At 35.4% G+C, this 23140-nt stretch overlaps 1 protein-coding gene across 2 annotated transcripts; it reads left to right on the top strand.

The window, feature by feature from the left end:
• Positions 1-40: 40 nt before the first annotated feature.
• Positions 41-21622, top strand: LOC139133922 (transcription factor atf-2-like). 2 transcript variants are annotated; one of them, XM_070700713.1, is made up of 3 exons: positions 41-230; positions 9492-10178; positions 12315-21622. In XM_070700713.1, the coding sequence occupies exons 1-3, from the start codon at positions 146-148 to the stop codon at positions 12605-12607; spliced, it is 1065 nt and encodes a 354-aa protein (XP_070556814.1). In that variant the 5' UTR covers positions 41-145; the 3' UTR covers positions 12608-21622. The 2 variants fall into 2 exon arrangements, with proteins under 2 accessions (XP_070556814.1, XP_070556815.1); XM_070700714.1 differs by lacking the exon at positions 12315-21622 and adding an exon at positions 11061-11264.
• The last annotated feature ends 1518 nt before the right edge of the window (positions 21623-23140 follow it).

The following is a 23140-nucleotide window of genomic DNA, read 5'->3' as shown; positions in this document are numbered from 1 at the left end:
TGCCTGTGTTGCAGTGGAGGCAAGATAAAACGAACATGTTTAGCGATGAAGTCATCATGCCTGTCAACATTAACGAACAGGAAGTCCTAGAAATCCGCGAATTTTGAGAAGAAATTCTGAAATTTAAGTCTCACAAACCTCGAAAATGTACAAGTGGGTTGTTGGGAAGGATTCTACCATAGAATTCGTCGGTGACCCTCAGAAAAATGGAGGTCAAGACTCGAAAACGGGTAAGTGTGTAAACTGGATTGCTATGGCTGTTACATAACAGCTTGAAGAGCGCGCCATGTAGCATTCCGCAACGAGACGACATATTCTACCCTAATTTTCACGATTTTGAGCAATGTAAACACAGAAAGTGGAGAATTTAGGCTGACATTTGGTATTTGCAACGACTTTCGTACTTTTTCAACGCGCTTTTGGTTGTAAAGCCGGCGCACTAATTTTTCCCAGAGAAAGCACAAACGATTGTTTGTTCGATGACCTTAAAATGAACTCTTGTGACCGTGCCCTCCATAGCATATCATGGACAGTCAAGGCCGGCCATGCGAGGTAAATCGACCACATTTCGTATGAATTTATGCTTACGGTGACATGATTGACAAATAATGTTATGTTTGTTTCATGTTATGTAATTCCCAGCGCATAGCTGTTATAATTGAGTAAGTTATACATATTTTCCCAGACGTGACGGAGATAATGGAAGCATGTGTCGACGTCGGACACAGACAACCGCACTACTTTTCAATGACGTAATACAAAAGCCAGTCAACGCTTCGCAATGCATAATCAACCAGCTGCTAGCTGCTGACTGCCCTGTGTTATTTGCTGCATTATGTTATACAACGCATATTATCATAATGAAATTGTTAACATGATAATGTATGTGTACTACCTAAACATTAATTTTATAACGTAATTTTTCTTGCCTTTAAAGTTTCCTGTGTGGCATGTTTTATGTTGAAAACTGATATTGTCACTGGGAACAAATATTGCTGCATTTCTTCAAATTCTATCTCAAATAAAATGAACCAGCAATGCATGTTGACCTTCATTCGCCATGGTCAAGGCCAAAACATCATTACTATTGCATCGCTGTATTTTATTCCTGGATTGTGCATTCAGTGCACCCAAATAACAAAAACTGACCCTTTCGAAAATAAACGGAAAATTGTTGAAAATATTATTTATTTGGTTTATGTGAGCAGATATGACCTATTTAACAAAAGTGTGAGAATCAGGGTTCCAATCTGTCATTCTGACCTAATACCAAAAATATTTCAAAGAGACAGAGCCCATACTTAATAAGTGAGTGGACAAAAGAGTCAAATAAATTAATCTCAAACTTTTGTGTACAATTTGTTGCATTTCTGTGAATTTTTTAATCACTATGAATATTTTTGCATTTTGACTGATATGAAAAATATATTTTAAGAAATTAGGAATAGAAAAATTAATATCCAAATTAAAGTACTGCTCCACATATGTATTGATGGTCAAAATGTATGATATTTTAAAATCTCTCACAGAAAAGTTGGAATATGAAATATAATAAGAAACCAATAGAAAGAAAATCAGGCTTGAACAACAGTGAACCTTATGCCGTATAGTGTCAGAAATTTATAATAAATTATGTTAAGCATCTGAAAGTGGCTTTAATATGCTGATTAGTTTCATTTACATTTTTATATTTGATATCAGGAATTTCAATGAATGTTGAATTGTAATATGTTCTTACTGGCCAGCAAACTTTCAATTTGCAGTTTGTCACCATGTTTAATTAACTCTTCATTAAAAAAAAAGCCAATGAGATGAATCTTTCTGCATTTTCATGGATTTACACATTTAAATAAGTCTTTTAAGCTGGAGTAACTGAGGGATTTGTGTATAAGTATTATGAACTAATGAATGGGACTGCATTCCATAGAATCAACAAGTTAATAAGGCTAAATAAAAAAAAAATGTGTTTCGGGTAACCCAACTTATCCTGGACATTTTTTGCATTTTCAAATTCAAGTAAATTCTCTACCTTTTACTATATTTTTTGGGTCTCAGCCACCAAAATAAAAATGAAAAAAAAAAATTACCAAACCTGCCTACCCTACTTTTTGGGGTATTTTACTGGAAACTTTTTTATTCTAGCCTTTAATAAACAGCTGCTTGATTCTAATATGGTCACTTCCTTCATATACCATTATCTGTTAGAATCTTCACAGATGTAACATTTAATTCTCCACTCTCATACACATGCAACCAAATAATATCCATTTTGGCAATTGTATTCTCAGTTATCTTCGTAAAATTGTACCTTCAAATGAACTAAAATGTGTTGAATTTCTCACCTGTTCTGTTAAAATATAAATGTCGTCATAGTATAGTTACAGCAAATATCATACTAATAATAGGGATTTTACATGAAATTGATAGATAGCTTCAATAATGATAAATTACATATCAAAAGAAAGTTCTCTTCAAGACGAATTGATGGCATTTTGTTTGATGAAAATTGGTTCAGTACGTGCAGAGATATATCCTGTTGAATTTAAAAAAATCAGCTTCCTATTTAGAAATTATGCCATGGTAGACACCTGTAGTTATCATTACAACCAGGTGACCCCATATTGAACATTGTTTGAGGAAACTAGAATTGCAATTTCTAGTGCTTTTTGCAATAACTCAAGCATTTCTTATTGAAAATTGATGAATTTTTTGTGGATATTGCTGATGAAATGTTCAATGGTTTTCAATTTTTATAAATGAAAAATATTATTTAGAATGCTGTTTACAAGGTAAACAAATAAACAATACCTGTAAACAATCAAATGATACCTGTGACATTGATCACTGTATGCATTATGTATTGTGAACATCAACAGAAATATGATAATCATATTCCATCATATATTACTTTGCATATATGAAAAAAATTATTTAGATTTATGTTTACAAGGTAAACAAATAAACAACAATACCTGTAAACAATCAAACGATACCTGTGACATTTTAGAACTTGATTTAAATTTAACAAAATATTTTTTTATATTTTTTTTTAATTTGAACTTCAGAATTTTTTTTGAATTTATTTTTGTGTGATTACAACTTTTACTAAATGATTATGAAATATGTCTGATTAATGTAGATTTTAAGTTTAACAATTACAGAGAACTTTTCCAAAAAGTCAAAAAAACTTCGTTCTCAACCCTTTTTCTATGCCGTAAAACAGCAACACGCATTTATAGAATGAACAACTGCATTAAACTGGATGCAAAATTACGCTGCCTCGGAAATACCATAGACCCTCGAAGTCAGCGGTCCGAAATACAAACCAGTATAAAAACCAACTTTTCCAAAGTCCGGAACACCATCAATGAGGAAAGAACAAATTAATAATCTACGGCCTTTTTCTTCAGAGAGAACCAAAATAGTCCCCTTCTCGGGAACTAAAGATCGAAACTAAAATTTCAGTATAGTATCGGCAAAGTGCGGTGCACCTGCGTACACACTGCAGGGCTTGACAATTTTTTTTCCAGTTCACTTGTCCGTCGGACAAGTAGATTTTCAATTTCACTTGTCCTCTCAAAAATTTTACTTGTCCTCCATTTGTAATAATCAAGACCAAAATACTTGCGACGAATTCCGTAGCGGCTTTCAGGGCTTTCTTATTTTGGTAATTTTCGCCGATGTTGACTCCGATTTTTCTCAAAAGTTAACATTGAGGAAGGCCTGCGTACGGTGTGTGTGTTCCCGGCGTTATACGGCCCCATCACAATAGGCCGTATAACGCCGGGAACACACAGACCTGTACGCAGGGCTAACATTGAATTGAAGGTACACAATATCATACATCGGCTTCCCGTGTTTGGCATGCATAAATGCCGGCGAAAAAAGATTGGTCAGTTTCTGTCGCTGGTCGAAGTCATTCGGTTCACGCATTGCGAGTGCATGCGATCGGGTGTTGGCAAGTGAAACCGTATCGGGCTCAGCGGGACCCACAAAATTTCCACAATCATTGTCCCCGTCACGATCTCATCTGTGATGCGCCAAACAGTCCAAATGCGGTTGACTAAACTCGTGAGACCTTATCGATTCAACGCGAAACATGTCGCATCCGTCAAGAAAAGCATTTCGCTTGGTTTGGCTATAGTCTCTTCCTACCTCCATGGTTGGCAATGGTAGGGTATTTGAGACACGACGCGACGTAAAGAACATTTTGGAACCGTCATATTTCAAGGCCACTGTGCTTTCCATTTCGGGAGATAACATCTACGGCGTTTTACCTCATCATAACGCTTATGTTTAGATCTTTTGTCAGAAACATCGTTCTAATCATCACATCGAGTCATCGATTCTCAGACGATCCCACTCACGCTGGCCCTCGTGCTGGCGCCGTCGTAAATCATCACTACATCGTTTCTGAGAGTGACACAATGCCCATCGTCGTAAAGTACGTGCCTCTTTACGGCAACAGCTTGGCTTGATTTTTGCGTAGGTCTGCGGAGCGGAAATTACGCTCTGGCTCGCGAAAATGCACAATGCCTTGTTTGTGTTAGTTGAAATATTACCGTAAAATACTCATATTTACAGCGATCACTCCACAAACTATCTGCCAACAATGTTCGTCTACCTCGCGAGGCCGCATAAATGATTGTGAAGTACTGCACGGTCGATCGCCGATAAGCAATGTGATTGGGTTTTGCAATTTTTCGCCTAATTTGTTGGGGAGGAGCAGTCGGCATACAACAGAGAAATGCTGTTTACGCCAAATTTTTAAGCAAGTTTTTTAATTGGACGATGAAACAATTTCATGTCGATCATCGAAACATTGCAACATTGTGTGAGTCGGCAAGTGAATCGCGGAAGAACGTCACAATTGTATCTAAAAAGTCAGTGATTGACATTTATTTCGTGTGAACCACAACGCAAATCGGGCGATATGTGCACAAACTGCAACTTAGGTTCGCGTTGATTGCGCCAGAAGTTGTATAAACAACTTGTCCGGCGGGCGACCAGATTTTATTTTTGACTTGCCCGAACGTAAATTTCACTTGTCCCGGGCGTCGGGCGATAGGAATTGTCAAGCCCTGCACTGCAGTGCTGGCTTGACAACTTCTCAGTGCCTATCGAAAAATATCACCCGGAAATCAAACTACTTCGAACAAGATAACGTTTGAAAGGGTAAAGTATAGAAATATATCTCTAGATCCTTGTGTTTAATAAGAAATCAGACAAATCTAGCTGCAAAATCGTGAACGTCGGAACTCAGCTTAGACCTAACACAGAACATGCGGCGAAGCGCTGATTACTTGTATGTGATTCCTGGGAGTGCCCGGATGTAAAGTTGGGGTGAAACCATACTCGCTAAAAAGGGCCTTAAGCATCATTTTTCGCATCTTCAGACTTGTAATTATTGCAGAATTACAATTAATATTTATCATAAAATTAATTTTTGGGCCAAACGTTTAAGGAAATCAAGATTTTCTTTCAAAAAAACACAAACAAAACACAAAGTTTGATCATTGATTGAGTTTTTCTCGGCCGATTTTAACGTTCACCCCCTCAAAGTGAAGCCCACGATCTCGTCTTTCGTACCACCCCAAAAAAATAGTGATGTGATCGGAATAAGTCATGCGGAGAGCCTATCAAAGAGGTATATATTCGATCTCTTTCGCGGGACATTTGAGATCATGGCACACCGCTCATAATGGACGCCAAAATCGCCGGTACGCGTGAGTTTGTAGTCGTGCTGCTTTGCCATTTATCGTAGTACAACAGTGAAAATTTCCCAAAATGAAGTTAAAATAATCATCTTCAACACTACAGTTTCATTTTCTCTGATTATTTGGTCTATTTAAGAATTAACACGAAAGTTCGGACTAGACCTGCATCGAACGCGTACGTTCAACACGAATGTCATGTGACCTAAAATCCCTACTAATAAGACTGATAGAAAGAATATCAGCAAAAACTGAAGATAGTTGAGGTAAAAAAATTTATTAGAGGTGCAGTTCATTGACCTATGTGACCTTGACTGTTGCCAGCAAGACATCAGTAGTAAATCCAATTAATTCTTGACTTCAATTTTTAAACGTTTTAATTGGCATGATTAAGGAATATAAACAGCTTATCATGTTGTAACCAGTTCCACCAGGGTGTTGTAAGAACCAGGTCAACGTGCTATTTTCCCTGAAGTGTTCGTTTTTTGCTTTTGGAAAATTGTATATATTACCATGGTTACGCTACCCTCACGTGATATTACATTATAAGTGAAGGGCTAAAAGAAAAAATGAAGGAAATTCATTCACTGACCTAAGGAGTGTTTCTCCAGGACAGGCGAATGCGCAAGTCCCCTGGCCAACAAATCCCCTGGCCCTATCTAATCAAAATCCCTGTTCAAATAATCATGAGCGCACAATATGTCATGTTGCCCTTCTACAATGAGTTTGAAATGAATTATACAGAGTATTTATAGTCGTATTCCACTTCATAATTACTGTCTATGATGTAACATCATACAGTTGATGTAATCCAGTATATGTGACCATAGTAAAGTTATACAAGCTACCTATCTGCAGAAGGATGTGATACAGCTGAAAGACTCAACTAGAGTTTGCCTCCAGATTACAAAATTGTGTTTGAACGGAAATGAATGAAGTGTGAATGATTTGTGTAGGCTTCTAATTTATTCAGCATGTACTGGATAGGAAAAAATATACAGGAATGTCTTTTATTTGATACCTGACTAATGCCATAACACTAGTTTGGTAATACCCTGATAAAATCTTAATTTGCATAACTACATTTGCATAATTTATTATAGTCCCCTCAATCAGAACTCAATCCCAGTGAATTTTCAAGCAGGGGGTGACATTCATCCTTGTAAGAAACCTTGCGAAAGCGCTGCCAAAAAGTGTGGAAATTTTTGAAAGTTAATACAGTGCACACAGAGAAATACAGCACTTTAATATGACACGTGTAAAGTTTGTATGTGTGCAATGTGTGATAGAGAGTGTACAAGCGTGAGTGCTTCTGAATTTTACAACGTGTGGCGTGGTAACAGTCAGAAAAATGTAACAACTTAGCTCGGTAATTGAACCACTCTTATGAAAGTGGGCATTTGGCCAAGTGACTTGACATAGGATGTGAGTACAAACCCGATTGAAAACACTGTATTGCATAAGGACATATGACCTTTCATACAGGTAGAGTACCATATTAACAAAGCAGCCAAGTACTGTACATGTGACTGTTGTTGTGTATGATGCAACAGTTCTCTTATATTTAACAATTATTATCACAACAGTTGCGATGGTGCTAATACCACAAGTACAGACAATTCTCACTACCTTAAATAGCTTTTGTCTTGTTCCGGGGGGTGGGGTGGGGAGGGGACTACATGATATTGAAATGCATGCACTGTGGGTAAAAAAGACAATTTTCACTAAAACAAGAGTTTGAAATGGTGATCTGATAAATACTTTTAATACAATGTAAGTTTTCATTACAATAAGTTTTATTTATTCTTGAAACTAGCGAAACTCATTCATCTTTTCATCTTTTTAGGCATTTCTAGCATTAAACTCCTGTACCAACCTAAAACTTTACTTTTGCTTCTGTAATCTTATATGTTTTACTTCAAGAAATTCGCCATTATTAAAATATGGTTGACTGCATGAGACTTTTATGACTCACTTAGGTGGCAAAACAGTATTTAATGTACCAAGATTTTGTGCTTTGATATTCTGATTCTTCTTCACAACAAGTGAGTTCTCAGTGACTACATCATGCATAACATTATAAATCTTTAATTTTCTCAACAAATATCATGCAGAACATGGATAATTATCGTTTGTATTAAATACTCAAGTTCAGTGCTACAAATATTTCTACATGACGTTGAAAATTGTGTTTATCTTTCAGTAAAATGTTCATGCATCTTTGATGCCAACAGTCACTATGTCTTATAAAATTGTAAATGTCTGTTGGAAGAGCAGGACAATTTTATAAAGTTGTTAGATTTGTAATAAAAATTGCAAAAAAATGAGACTGGGGCTGTCACAGTGTAAGTTTTGTAGCATGAAATTTAATGTGCCTCTATCTGTGAACATTCTATGCCGGATGTTTACTAAGGATGTCTCACATGGACTGCAAGAATGGTTATAAATTCAAATCACAGGTTATCCCAGAATGGATATACAAATGTATGTAAGAACAATTCAAATCATTATAGTTGTGCCGTGTTATAACGCCAGTGTGTAACTGTTTCAGTTCACGCCGTAAGAAAATATCTTCACAAAACTCTGCTCTGTCCTATGATAAGTCTAACTATGATGGAGGATAAACTGGTAAACTGTAAACTGCTTTTGATGTAGAATGCACCTCACAGACAGAGAGGACTCTCAAACTTTTACTATACTTTTGGTTTCATTTTGAAGCTCACGAAGTAAATAAAAGTGGTAAAATCCCTGCTATGCAATTTGTCAGAAATGTTATTGTCCCGTTATCCAAAGAGCACATGGTCGACTGACCATGATATCAGTATTGGTTTGTTGACTCACGACAATACACATGTAGGTACATGTAAATACAAAATTACAGTATTATGTCTGAAAGAAGAACATCAGTGGGTGTAACTGTATCAGCCTAATGCCATTAAGAATGCTGCATGTATATTTGTGCCTTCATATATTTTAAAATGTCAAAATACACGTACAAACAAAAATAATACATTCATTGTTCACATAGTTCATTATGGAAAGTGCCTTGTTCTAATAAAATTTGAATAATATTGCTTTTGATGGCCTCTTAGTTACATAGCAACATGCCTATAAAATAGATTAAAAGTACATGAAATAATTACAAATCATTATTATTATTACCATTATTATTTATTATTATAAGAGTTTGTTTGAAATACACCACACACATCTCAGCACATTGTACATAATAAAATAAAAAGTATAATAAAAGTACAACCCCACATAAAGCTTAAAAGAGAAAATTCAGTATATAAAAACAGTAAAATTAACAAAATGAAGTTGTATAAAAAATTACAAATTAAACTTACAAAAAAGGTAAGTTTACAAATTGCATTTAAAACTGTTAACTGTTGTAGCTGCCTTAATTTCCAACAGCAAATCATTCTAGAGTGTTTACACACAAATAGAAAACACTTTGTGATCGTATATCTTGATGAAATTACCACAAAATTATGTGTACAGTAAGTAATTCACTCATCTAATTACCACGCATTCAATTCTTGGTTGAATGATCAGCCATCATGGAGATTGTTCCAAATACATGATCAGCCCAACATAATGTGTGGATAAAAACAGTGACGGCAGAGAAAGTGTATGTGGCAGTTTCATTGTCAACTGTATGTTTTGTACATATGGCACTTATGACATGGCAGTTTAGTGTGAATTTTTGAAAAAATATTTCATTTGATATATATTGTGGCCCTATTACTAGTTTACTTCTTATTTCATGATCAGGAGAGAAAAAAGGAAATGAAAAGGCCGAGAAGCCATCAAGAGCATCAAGACGAAAGGGACGATTACCACCACAAAAGACAGTCAAAGTGGAACCTCCATATCCTGATGAATTTGATGAAGATATGAGTACCTCTGAGGATGAGTGTGACAATAAAAATGAAACAGAGACCAAAGACAGTGGTCCTGCAGAGAATGTGGAAAAAGAGGATAAATCAACAAGTCAGGGTACACCAGTCGTTAAAGAAGAACCCGTATCGGAAGAAGAAGAGGCTTATGGAGTTATGCCAACCAGTGTTGCGACAAGTACATCATCACAATCATATGGTGGAACAACTTCAGATGTGAAATCAACAGATGGATCTCAAAATAATGACACAGATGATCAGTCAGACTCTGCTTGTGACCTCTCAACTGGTCACCGTGAGCAACCAGCAGAAACCAATGCCACGCCCTCTATACCTCATACTTTGCCAGTAGCCAATGGAATCATGCCAATCAATACATTAATTCAGACTGGGACGCCGATTTTTGTAGCCGCGGTTCCTTCCATCACAGCCACTGTACAGCCAGTGCAGGCAGTGGATGGAAGTAATCCTCTGAATCTGATTGCGTCTACGGCTGCTCTTGCACCCAAGGTTGCTGTCGATAATACAGGAAGAAATTCAAGTCAACTCAATGGGACTGACAGTGAGTATGAAAAGTTTGTGGTGTAATTTAACAAGATCATGTTTTTGTCTACATATGTTGTTCCTCAGGAAGGAAATATATATTTTATTCTTTAAGACAAATTGATAGAGTTGAAATCATTCACTCATTTAACCTTTTCCTTCCAAACCTGTCATCTGCCATCAGTCAGTCAGATGAACTTGGTAGGACAAGGGTTAAAGTTCTCTCTGCTGGCAGAAGATTTTGACATGGTACTGTCACACACCAGTATCAGATGCAAAGAAATTTCTAGAAATTCTAAATTGACTCAAAGAGTCCATAAGTTACAAAGAATATTACCTAAAAAGTTGCTTACCATCCCATTTTTGGGTATGGTGTCTAGTGTAATGCTTAGCTTAGAATGATAGGTTGATTTTCTGTCGATGTCTAGTGTCCATCAACTTGTGATTTCTTTGAAATTGTCCATCAGAAATGACTGAAAGTACTGCAGAAAAAATGATGTTGAAGAAAAATATTTCGTATGCAAATTTTGCATGGAATTTTATTTAATATGCTATCCATCACTATTTGAACAAGCTTGAATATGATCTCTCTTAGAAAGCTTCATGCCAAACAGCCGTTGAACAAAGAGTTTCAGAAGAGATTTAAAAAAAACTGGAAAATTCTCAGAAGTTTAAATAAGCAAATTGTGCCCTAAGTTGAATAACGAAACACCACCTCTTGGAATCTATGAATAAAGTATGGAAGCTAATGGCCTGTCTGTAAGAGAAAATGTGATTTTGACTAAAAATGACAAAATAAATATATCGTTATTTGCCTGAATGCAAGTCTGATCAACCCTGGGAATGTAAAATTATAAGATGAAAGTTTATCATTTTAACCTGATTTTCTTTTCATTTTCAGATCAGCACTCTATGAATCATGCTTTGCAAGATTCTGCTGCTAGCTTCATCAAGCTTTGCTCATTGTAAAGGCTGCGCTCTGCAAGATTTCATCCTTTGCATTGCTAGATAGTTCTGTACTGCTTTGCATGATATGAAACTTCTGGTCGCATTAATTTGCTTGCAGAGAAAATCAACCATCCCATTGCTTAGCATGGTGCTTACTGCTTATCATATAGCTGCTACCGTCTGCTGGCTGTAGTGATACTTAGACGCCATGTAAGTCTGACTTTTTGGATGATATCTGTCAAAGAACAAAATTATCCTGATCATGTTAAATTAGCCGTAAGACTTTCTCATTTAAATTAATAATCTGTGTCTGTCATGATAGGCTGTTTCAGACGTTTCATATAAGGGTTTAATATGGGAGTGGATTCTGATTGTCCAGTAACAGGGTAATCCAAGGATCTAGTGATCATTAAGATTAACAAGAAACTTATTTCTCTTCATGGAAAAAAGGATAGAACCTTACTTTGTTAATGAGTGCATTAGTTTGTTAGTGAGTGTATCAGATTTACACTAAAGTTAGTCACATAAAAAAACCGTAAAAACAAATCTATACATCATTATGAATTTTGATTGACAAGTATAACAGTATTACTTACCTTTATAAACATCTTTAAGACATGTAAAGTAGCATATTTTCCAAGACAATACAAAACTCAGTAAAAACTCAGACTTAATTTAAATGTTGCACTGTTCTGTATTTTTCCTCTTTATAAGATATGTATGTGATGTTTATTTCTGGCTAATCCATTCTGTTCATTGCATGCATCTTTCTAATCAATCGTTGTTGAGTTACATGTGGCAATGCATCCATTGTTTAAATTTAAACTGCTTTGCAATATGAACCTTTGCAACAATTGACCAAGGTGATGGTCTGAAAATTTTGCACAATTAGGTTTAGATCAATTTGCTAACAAATAAAGAATGAAATTTGAAAACTCTTGGTTATAAGTCAAGGTGCATGAGTATTCTTACATTCAAGATGTAATGATAATTTATTAAATCACATATTTGTTGATGGATTGCATAATTAAATTTCGTTTATGAAATTAAAATTGACTTTTATGGAAAGATTGCATCAGTAGTACGCCTGTTAGCAATGCATACCCATATACCCTGTTCCTAGTTATATAAATGTCGTTGTAGATTGCATATTTTGTCTTTACGGTGAATGGCCAGCTGTCATTATTAAAATCACTGTCTATTTCAGGACTTATTGCTGCCTCTAAAGCAGTGGTCAGTGCTAATCGTAAACGGGCTGACAAACAACCTGTTCCAGACCACCAGAAAGACAACAAATACTTTGAAAGAAGGCGACGAAACAATCTTGCTGCTAAGAGGTCACGTGATGCACGGAGAGCTCGTGAAGAGGAAATGTCTGACAAAATAGCACAGTTAGAACAAGAAAATGCCATCTTACGCGCTCAGCTTAATGTCATGAAAGAACGAGCTGAAACTCTGCGAAAAAATCTTGAAGAAGGCACGAGTACATCATCTTCTTGACATTGTTTACAATTGCTTTGCATAATTCTTAATTTTTTTGTTCATTCAGTTTAGTATTGCCCGTTATTATTTATCACAGCTAAATTTATGCATACATGTTGAAGTCATTTCTCAACCCAAAAGTTAGTTGATTTATTGTACATGTATCCCACATTCCAAGATTTGCTCACTTTTATATTCACTTTGTCAATCACGATGGCTTCTATTTATAATGCCCATACAGTAATACAGTACCATAGTTTTGAAGAGCACATGAGTTTACAGTTTTATTTCTTTGAATGGCAGATTAGTTTTTTTTATTCCAGTATTTTCCCCTTTTTTCATCCAATAATACTTCATCAGGTGTCTTGTTAAACACAAACATCAGCTTTATTTCTTCATTAATCAGAAATCTATTGCTAAGTTCTTGTTACGTTGGTTCTGAGAACCTAAGTAGTGCAATGTAGTGACTAAGTTGACCTGCATTCCAAATGAATCAACAAGTGTGTACTATATATTAGGGAATGTTCTGTCGTAAAACATCATTTCTGAAGATTACATGTAGTTTGAATACTGAAATTTGTCATTGCTATAGTTTTGCTTATTTGTAGCTGTTCTGTAAACATATGCAGCCAATAGTATCTGTGAAAGTGTAATTCCTATACAATAATGTTAATTTATGTAATTTGCGTACAATGGGAGTTGCAAAGTTGTCTGTCACCTATGTATAATTAATTACACAGACTTTTGTGTACTGTACATGTATGGCATATAATGTACATTCCAGTACATCCGCTGTGAAATGGATCAAATAATAACAGTAGCCCAAAACATTTTCTGTTAAAGGGGGCTAGTTGTCGGAACTCTGCTCAAAGGTTTCCAGGACCCCTACGACCGATGTAAATACTGTATCTAGGGTACGTTGGCGATTGATGAAAGTTGAAACATGCTTGTTAACAATGAATATTGTAAACTTTATACTGGTATGTTGCAGCTATGTTTAAGTGATGCATATAGATATCATGCATGAAATACATTGTTTGTAAACAAGAAAGTCGCACACGCGCAGTTCCAACGACCACCCCCCCTTTAAGTGATGTAATCCATTGTACCAGTTGTCCTCACATACTCTTTGACTGATACAATGTAACAGTTATACACACATTTAAACATTTGCACAGTTCAACATAGTGTATTAGTCAATTGATACACTGTAACATATTCACATTGAGGTGAGGGGTAGATACACTTTTACAGCTGTACAGTAGATTATTACAGTTTTACAACTTCATACAAGGATGGTACAATATGCTGTCATAGTTGTACACCAGTTTGCAACAGTAATATGATACATTGTTACAGCAGTACTGTGTAACAATACTTAGTAGCAGTGGTGTGATATATGGCTTCAGTTGCACAAATCTTACAGTGGCACCATAAATTGTACATATAGTCATTGCATCTCAAGATAGCAGAGGTGTAGAACACTAATATATGGTAACACACAAAAAAGAGTCAAAATCAGCCACACTCATACTATATATTCTAAGCTACATGTACCTTGATTGTGGTAGTTGAATGTATGATTGTGAGGAGGAAATGACATACAGCTAGTTAATGTTTTAGTGCTTTTCAGGTTGGCTTCAAAGAAAAAGTATTTGAGAGACCTAGAGTTCATTTGATGTTCCTTGTTTATATCATGCAACATTAATCACCATTGCACCGGTGACTACCTGCATTGTATTTTTGAGACTTTGACACTGATAACTCAGAATATTTTCACCTCATCATACTAAACTTGTTTCATCCTCAAATCCACACACTGTGCCTTCATGATTAGTTTGAAAAGCTGTCGTTGATGACTTTTGGTCACACATTAATAATTGTTTTCCTCATACATGTGTGTCTGTGCATTTGACCACTGTCTAGTTGTGCATTTTTCAATGAGAACATGGAAATATATGGTAGTAATAGAATAGACGACAACATACCGGTATATAAAAACAAAGTATGTTTCTTCTTTGGCGTCATACAATTGGCATAGATATTAACACATTTCTGAATTCAATCTACCTCATACAGATAATATTGTCAGGTGTACATTGGCAGGAATTTTAAAATTGTTCATCGCTTTTGAAATGTTTGTTGACAGTTAGAGTGAAATGATACCTTAATTTGTGACATGATGTCTTGCAAATAGTAGAGGAAGTTTTGAAGAGTTATCATCATGACTTGTAAGAGTAAATTTGAGGTGAAAGTTTGTCTAAAAAGAGTTACAAATTAATAAGCTATCATTATGATTATCAGTTATGATGAGTTTTGTACTCTGTATGTAAAGTATAATTCAACACAAGCAACATATTCATGCAGTCAGTGGTTTGATGTAACAATTATGATTCCAACTTTCAATTCCATCTCACTTTCTTTATTTTCCAATCTATTTCCAGATAATGTAAAAATGAAGGAACTGCTGTCTCATAAATCAGTTGACAGTAGTTTTTTTAAAAAAGAACCCTCTTAAGTTAAGCCTGTAGATATTTTCCAGTGTACCACAGATTACCATATTGAGTATGCATGTTTTGTCAAACCTACAGTGTGAGACAGTTCAGAATTTCATTAACCCTTTAAGAGTGAAAGTCAATTTTTTTCACCTTTACACAGTATAGTGCAGACAATTTTTTGCAGATCAAGATAACTTTTTTCAATTTTTTTTCCAAAAATTTTGATCAAAACCTGCAGGCAATGATAAGTTATGTCTCAATGGTCCAAAATCATCAAAATAGTGACAGAAAAATTTATAAAAATTGGTAAAATGTTGCAGTAAAATTTTGGAGGTAAAAATAACAGCGCTCAAAGGGTTCATTTTATTTCATAGGCAAATTTTGTTTGCAATTTTTCCCCTGGTGGTTTGGTACAGCTTTGTTTAATTGAACCTCGTACAGTGTGTGTACACATAAAATGCAGAGATGCTAAGATTTTCAATTCAAGTCAGTATGTTGTTTGAATTTCATGCACGTAGTACAACTTGCTGATAACAATGCAACAACCGAAACATTGGAATTAGCCAAAGTCAATTACATTGCTACACTATTATCTTCTTGATACTGAGCTTAGCAAGCTTTAACTTCTATTACTGAGTGTTCAGTTGTCAAATGCTGTCATTTTTCTTTGTTCTTTCACAAAATTCAAACTTTTAAACTCGGGCAATGATAGATATATGTTGTCAATTTATGTTGCTTTTAACATAGTTCTTTCAGAGTTTAATTAACTAGAGCCATGTCTAATGTTCAACAGTACATTTGAGTGTTGTATGTGTCTTTCCCATTGGTTAGGGTAGGGGTGGATAAGGGAAGAGGGGCTGTAGCCTAGGTTCCTGTCCTACATCCTTGGTTTGGCCCAAAGCCATTGATATCAATTGAGAATGTGGACCTGTGTACAGGGAAATTGGGTGAATAGGTCAAATTTATATTGATAAAGTTTCATATGCATCATGAATTATAAATGAAAAGCTACCTTCTTTATCAATGTAGGAAAATTCAGTGTAATATCAAAGCAGTAATTTGAATTATCTTATTCATGTATAGGAGTTTCATTACAACATGTGAGCCATTGGCACCACGGTGAATCTATCAACAAGTTGCTCATTGTAAAGAGATATCATCTTTTTTTATGTATGGTTTAAAGCGTGAAAAAGTGACTGAACTAAAGCTCTTGGGCACCAGTAAATGATTTATAAATTAGCTTGCAAAATACCAGGAACAACCCAATATGGGAACTCCATATATTCACAGTCATATATAGCCTTGTCAAAACTCGCTGTAAGCAAACAAAATTTTACCAATGAAGGAAAAAATCGTCATCATCATCTCTGTATAACTCTGTCATCTATGTGTTGACAGTTCAGTAAAAATATACTATGTATTGGAGATGGTAATCTGAATGACTGTAGCAAAAATATCTGGAATTAAGAATGTATTTTGCAAGACTATATAAAGTTTATCAAAACATTTATGCAAAGTGTGTCTACAAAGTGTTGGAATCCATGAAAAATCTCTCTTGTGAACAATTTTGAAAAATCTCTCTTGTGAACAATTTTTTTTTGGTCTGGCTGTGATTTGGTTAGATTTCATCATGCTTTGGTGCAATGGTAGACAGCAATTCCAGAAATGTCATGGCCTCTATTATGTCCATTATTGATATAAGATGACAAATTGTGTTTTGCCTTGCTTGCTGATGTAAAGGGATTTGTGTGTTGATACAATATGATGTCTTTTTTGAAATAACAGTCACAATTTTACTTCAGAAAAACTTTCAAAACAACCTTTTAATTTTACAATAGCAGATTCAGTGATCAATTATCATGCCTCTAATTTTGTTTTTTTCTCTAAAATCAGAATTCCAAGATTGCTGACATACAGGCTTTACAAGACTTATTGATTAGCAAATATTTTTTTGACTGTATGTGTTTTCCCAGTGTTTATGTTGGCTGATAATCATAATAATCTTTTCATTTATGTCATACAGGTATGTACTGAAATGTACAAATATGTTCTCATTTTCTTCCGGTGGTCCAAACTCTTTAATTATTTATATGTTGTAGAAGAATAGACATACAGATTTTGCTAGCACTTGGCAAAGCTCAGAAAAGCATGAATTACAATTGAATGACACCAGTGTACACTATGATTGAACAGGCTCATAAAGAAATATAGCTGCTGAATATTCAGATGTACAGTTGCTACAGTGTTCAATACATGTCCACATCTGAACTGAACACAGTAGTAGTGTAACCAGCATGGCCTGGGTGATGAACTCTACTTGCACTGAATTAAATTAGCGATATTTAATTTCAACAAAAAACCTTGAAGCAGATCAAAGATTCGGTGTTGATTCCGAAAACAATTGAAAAGATTTTGTTTGATGGTTTGGACACATTACAAAGACTTCTCAGGATTGCTAGTGACAGATATTCTTAGCTGTATGTAGATCTAAAATATGAATGAATATTGGCTAGAAAGCTTCTTCCTTTGAAATATGATATTATATTTTGGACACATTGATAGGGAAGCTTGTCTACAAGTAAAGCCTTCACCAGGATTATTGTCTTATTGTGAGAGGACATCCTTGAATTGGTTCTTGATTTCTCAGAAGTATCGGGAGCATATGTAATGAATCTTTAGATTTGTCAGATGAAGATTCCTAGAGTTGACCTCAGTTTTGTCAAAATAAATTATGGAATGTGTTGGAAGTGTTCTTTTCAACAGAGACTTGGCATTGATGCAGTAGTAGATGCATTCCAAAACTGCTATTCTGAGGAATATCAAAGGATAGTGGTTTTGGAATTCATCTACAACTTTCAGTAACACATATTTTCTAATCAGCATATTTATGGAACATCTTAGAATGGATTTACAAATTTTAGAATTGACACAGGAAATGAGTAGTGTCTTTTAGATAATCAAAAATTTGTTAGTAAACAGTAAAATTATTTTTAAACTGATGACTATAGACCATCACCGATGGTCACTATTACATAGTATGTCTTCTTCACATTAGGTGCCGTTACATGGTGTTATGAAATGAAGCATGTAAAAACCAAATTCCAACTTGACTCGGAAAAGTCATGTATTGCTGTGTTTGGTTTATAGAGGTCATTTTGTAAGGTATCGTATCTTGATGGTAGAAGACTGGCAATATGAGGCGATTTTGTACACAGGTTTGTGTTATAGAGAGTACAGTGCAGAGAGGTTTGTGATACAGAAAGTACAGCTGAAACAAGTTTGTGATACAGAAACTCTGGTTTAAGCAGATTGTGTTACAAAGTCCAGTTTAAAGAGGTTTATGCAACGGAGTTCAGTAAAAACAGGCTTGTGATACAGAGAGTCCACTTTTAACACGTTTGTGATGCAGAGTACAGTCTAAACCGGTGTGTGCTACAGTCCAGTTGAAAGAGGTTGTGCTACAGGTAGTTCAGTTCGGATAGGTTTGTGACACATAGAGTTCATTTTTAACAGATTTTATTTTGCTTTTAACGTGATGCCTTTGACTTGACACCGTTTTTAATCTAAGTATTCAGCTTAACATTAGAAGAAAGATCTCTCAGTGAATACTAAATCATGTTAGCATAGCCATGCAAAATTAAGTGAAGAATTTGTTTTACTTTTTAACTCTAGACTCTAGACATATCAGAAAGTGTATATTACTCATATAATATGTGAATAGCTGTAAGACAGGTTGCTTCTTCAATGTATGTTGACATTTCAATAATCCTTGAGTATAAACTTAATCTATTTTGTAGGGAACTGAAGTAAAAAATACAGGTGGAATTCATGGAAGATTCTTTTATCATTATACTTAGAAACCAGGATACCTCTGCTGCTTTTTTCTTCAACACAAAATGAACTTTAGAAAAAGTTGAAAGTTGACTATTTTTAAACATTGATCACATTTTCTCATCATGTTTGTTTAAGAAAACCACGTTTATACTTAATATTACTGTTGGTATCAGTCATTTATTTCTGGTGATGTACTTGTATTCAGTGGACATTGCATTTCTATCTAGCATTTCCTTTGTAGAAATGTGTCAGTTATGGCTTAAAGGTATACAGTCACCTGTAATCTAAATATGCCCATATATGGTCAAAGGGGCATTCCTTGGTATTCAAAATGCCCATGTGAGGGTGCTGTTTTTCAAAAGCGGCCACCCGCTTAAAATCTGTGATTGGTTAAATTTTCTCTTTCCATGGTAACTGTGGCAAAATTGGAACAGGTGACAGTATACCTTTAAAAGTTACTACAAAATTCAGATGTTTTTGTTATTCGGGAGAAAAGAATCTCAAAAGCATCAACATTAATATTTAAAAATGGCAGCATAACTTGTGGTGTTATCAATCTTTGTAAAGTAGTAAGATTTAAAGGGAACGTGCCACAGTGAGTTTTAATGTTATGTAGTTTATTTCATGGCAGGGGTCCGTTTTTTTTTCATTGTTGCCATCCACCCCAATTGCAGATTGCATCGTTATCTCTTTATTCAAATTCCAGTCAACAGCTGTGTCTCATTTGTAAAAGTTTGCCATTATCTGTTATTGATTACATCACATCTGACCTATGTATCCATGGTAATTATATCTCACTAATGTTACGCTGGTATACTCACCCAATCAGCTGTTTCCATGGTTATTCAAGCAGGTCTTGAATGAACCTGGTAATTTTAATCTTGCATGTCAAGTAGGATATTTCCAAGTTTTGGTCAGTCATGTTGAAGTAAGAATGTTACTGATGATTTTCAAACCATATTTTGGTTTTTGCCCTGGATTTTTGATTAATAAGATAAGCATTTTGTTAGATTTTGTGAACTTTTCCAGAAGGTGTTTCATGTCAGTGTAATAATAATGATTATAGTATATTTGGGGCTGAAAAACATCCAATTTGTTTCTTTTTCTAAAGATTTTATGTTATCATTGTATTCAACTTCAGAACATTCTCTGACGAAAGACAAGATTTTGTAATTGTTTTATTAATGAGAGATTCACACATACAAAGGAAAGGATGCCATGCTGCAATGCTATATGCAATGTTTATAAAGCCATGATGTTTTTACCTTCTCATTGTACCACCAGGTACTATGCTAGCCAATGGAGAGAACTACTGATCTCCTGCTGTAGTTTACAGATTTTGTTTCTTATCATCAAAAATAATATCAGACAATGTAAGGGGAGCATTTTTTTAAGGGCGGTAATCTGGCAAATATTTCCAAGATTTTAAAGTAATTCTACCAAAGTTTTTCCTGGAAGACCAAAGTACAGAGTCCCTCCATCATGGACCATGACCAAAGTAATTGTATCAAAATATACCTAGTGCAGGTGTTAATGTCACCTTTAAGCCATTTATCTATGTCCAGTAACATTAGCAAATAATCTCTGCATAGTCCGGCTGGTCTGAATACACAATTCTGAATGAATGTATAAGCTTTGGAAGAGTATAAAGAGGTACTGAAAGTTGTAGTACGGCCATAAACTTTCCTCAAAGAAAATGACCCATGCTGAACCAATGTAGAGTGAGAATGTGTGAAGGTTAATAATTTGTGTTTGAAACAAGTGACTGTAGACCATTAACTTGAAATCAACTATGTGTTCTAGGCCCCACCTCCTGATTATGATATGTTAATCATTTGTCAGTGATTCCACAAGTTAATTTGTATTACAGGTCAGTCCCTGAGTAATAGTAGCCATAATTTCTATTGTGTTTTGGCACTATGGTAAAATTTAAACCTTAATGTGGTTGATTAGCGCTAGACATGCTGATGGTCTCATTGTTCTGATGCTCAATATCTGGCCTAATAACCCTTTCACCACCATGGTTTGGTCCAAAGCTATTGTTATCAATGGTGAGTGTGGACCTGTTTACTAGGAATTGTGGGGGGGGGGGGGGGGGTGAAAAGGCTATGCCAATCATGGTGTCCAAAAATTAGGCATATCATCAAGTTTCCTAATATTCAAATTTGACCGTTCACTCAGCTCTAGCTTGTATTTGATATGCTTTGTGTAGAGTAATTTCTTGTAATTCGAAAGGCGGCTCCATTCATTACACTCTGAATTCTCAATATTTGGACAGTATTTTCATAGTAAAGATCTTTCATTTTAACACTTTTATGTAATTATAATGTTCAATTTTCCAAACAAAATACTTTCATAGAGTTTATTTGAGCTCAATTTCGAGTGAACGTTTGAATGGAAATTGGATCATAGGTGGGACAAAACAGAGAGTGACTGAAATGTACTGCCTCATTTCAAACACAGATTTAATCTGCTGCAAGCAAGCTATCTGCTCCCTGCTATGGATATTTTAATAATTCAGCTGGGCTTGTTGCTATTGCAACTTACCTAACTCCTTGTAACAGTACTTGAGATAGCAGGCAAAACTCAACTCTGCAATGCTGCATTTTTGCTCTCAGTACTATGTATCTTTTTTTGTCAACTTGAAGTCAGAAATGTAGCTATTCATATGAGTATTTCAAATAAATGTTCAAAAACATAACTGTGTTGTAGCTGCCTGTGTATTTGTCCAAAGTTATGAATGAGAATAGAAAGGAAATAAATATTTCATAAAACCTATATAAGGGAATGTACTGTAATACAGAGTGATAATATTTGTGTAGACCACAACAGAGAATGTACACTGTGACACAGAAATATCATACCTGTGGAGAGTAACCAGACTTCCCTGAGACATTTCTTAAAGACTTTAAGGTAGCTACATACCTTTTAGACACTTTCAGATTTTTATTTTTTTCTCAATTGAACACGTCCTAAACCCCAATAAAGTATACATTTTCTGAAAACCCTGATATAGAGCTATCCGACCGAGCACAGTACACGGTCATTATTTGCATAAGAGTCACGTGACAAGCGTTTTGCTGAACCTTCCAAAAACCGGTTTTTTCCGCCTTATGCGAACACGCTGCAAGATTTCCGGTTGGAATTTCTTCATTAACAAGCCTTGACAATATCCTTCAAAACCGTGTCTGGGATTTTCTTTATATGCCTTTGTTTTCTTTTAATGCGCTCTTAAAGGTGTTAGATTAAGGTGCTTTTCAAGGAATTTTAATTATCACGCCATATAATTTGAATGGAGCCTCCGGGAAAAAATCGCAGACACGGTTTTGAAGGATCTTGTCAAGGCTTGTCAATGAAGAAATTCTAACCGGAAATCTTGCAGCGTGTTTGCATAAGGCGGGAAAAACCGGTTTTTGGAAGGTTCAGCAAAATGCTTGTCACGTGACTCTAATGCAAATAATGACCGCGTATTGTACTTGGTCGGATAGCTCTATATCAGGGCTTTCAGAAAATGTATACTTTATTGGGTTTGGGATGTGTTCAATTGAGAAAAAAATAAAATCTGAAAGTGTCTAAAAGGTATGTAGCTACCTTAAAGGTATACTGTCACCTGTTCCAATTTTGCCACAGTTACCATGGAAAGAGAAAATCTAACCAATCACAGATTTTAAGCGGGTGGCCACTTTTTGAAAAACAGCGCCCTCACATGGGCATTTTGAATACCAAGCAACGCTCCTTTGACCATACATGGGCATATTTAGATTACAGGTGACTGTATACCTTTAATTAAAGGGCAAGTAATACTAACTTTTGATAATTTTTTCAATTATCTGAAACCGCACCGCACTGGTGCCATCAGACACGATCATGACCTGTGAATCTCACCATCTATTTTTTACATCCATGATCTCACTGACACTACAAATCTGAAATATTATGTGCACCTTCAACCTTGTCTGTCGCGAGTATTTTCAGCCCGGTTGGATTTTTGTGGCTCATTTACGGCTGTAAACGATGTAATTCACCGCCCAGATACTTAAGCCCATCAACAGGAAACTTGTCGTAAAGCGGTTCTATCATGATGCACTGTCAACCGATATCTTCAGCAGCGTAGACGACGGAAAACACTGCACCGCCACGGGACCGGCCGTGAACGATGACAGGTGTCGGCAAATGAAACAAATTTTCAATACGTTTGTTTGTATGTTTTTGTACAACT

The sequence above is a fragment of the Ptychodera flava genome, chromosome 5, assembly GCF_041260155.1.
Source record: "Ptychodera flava strain L36383 chromosome 5, AS_Pfla_20210202, whole genome shotgun sequence".
In the NCBI taxonomy this organism is placed as follows: domain Eukaryota; kingdom Metazoa; phylum Hemichordata; class Enteropneusta; family Ptychoderidae; genus Ptychodera; species Ptychodera flava.
This window is presented reverse-complemented; position numbering and strand designations above follow the sequence as displayed.

Excerpts from the sequence above, each read along its gene's own strand:
- LOC139133922 (XM_070700713.1), top strand. The coding sequence starts at position 146 with ATGTACAAGTGGGTTGTTGGGAAGGATTCTACCATAGAATTCGTCGGT. Across the intron at positions 231-9,491 it reads AGGTCAAGACTCGAAAACGG|GAGAGAAAAAAGGAAATGAA; the intron begins GTAAGTGTGTAA and ends TTTCATGATCAG. Across the intron at positions 10,179-12,314 it reads TCAACTCAATGGGACTGACA|GACTTATTGCTGCCTCTAAA; the intron begins GTGAGTATGAAA and ends TGTCTATTTCAG.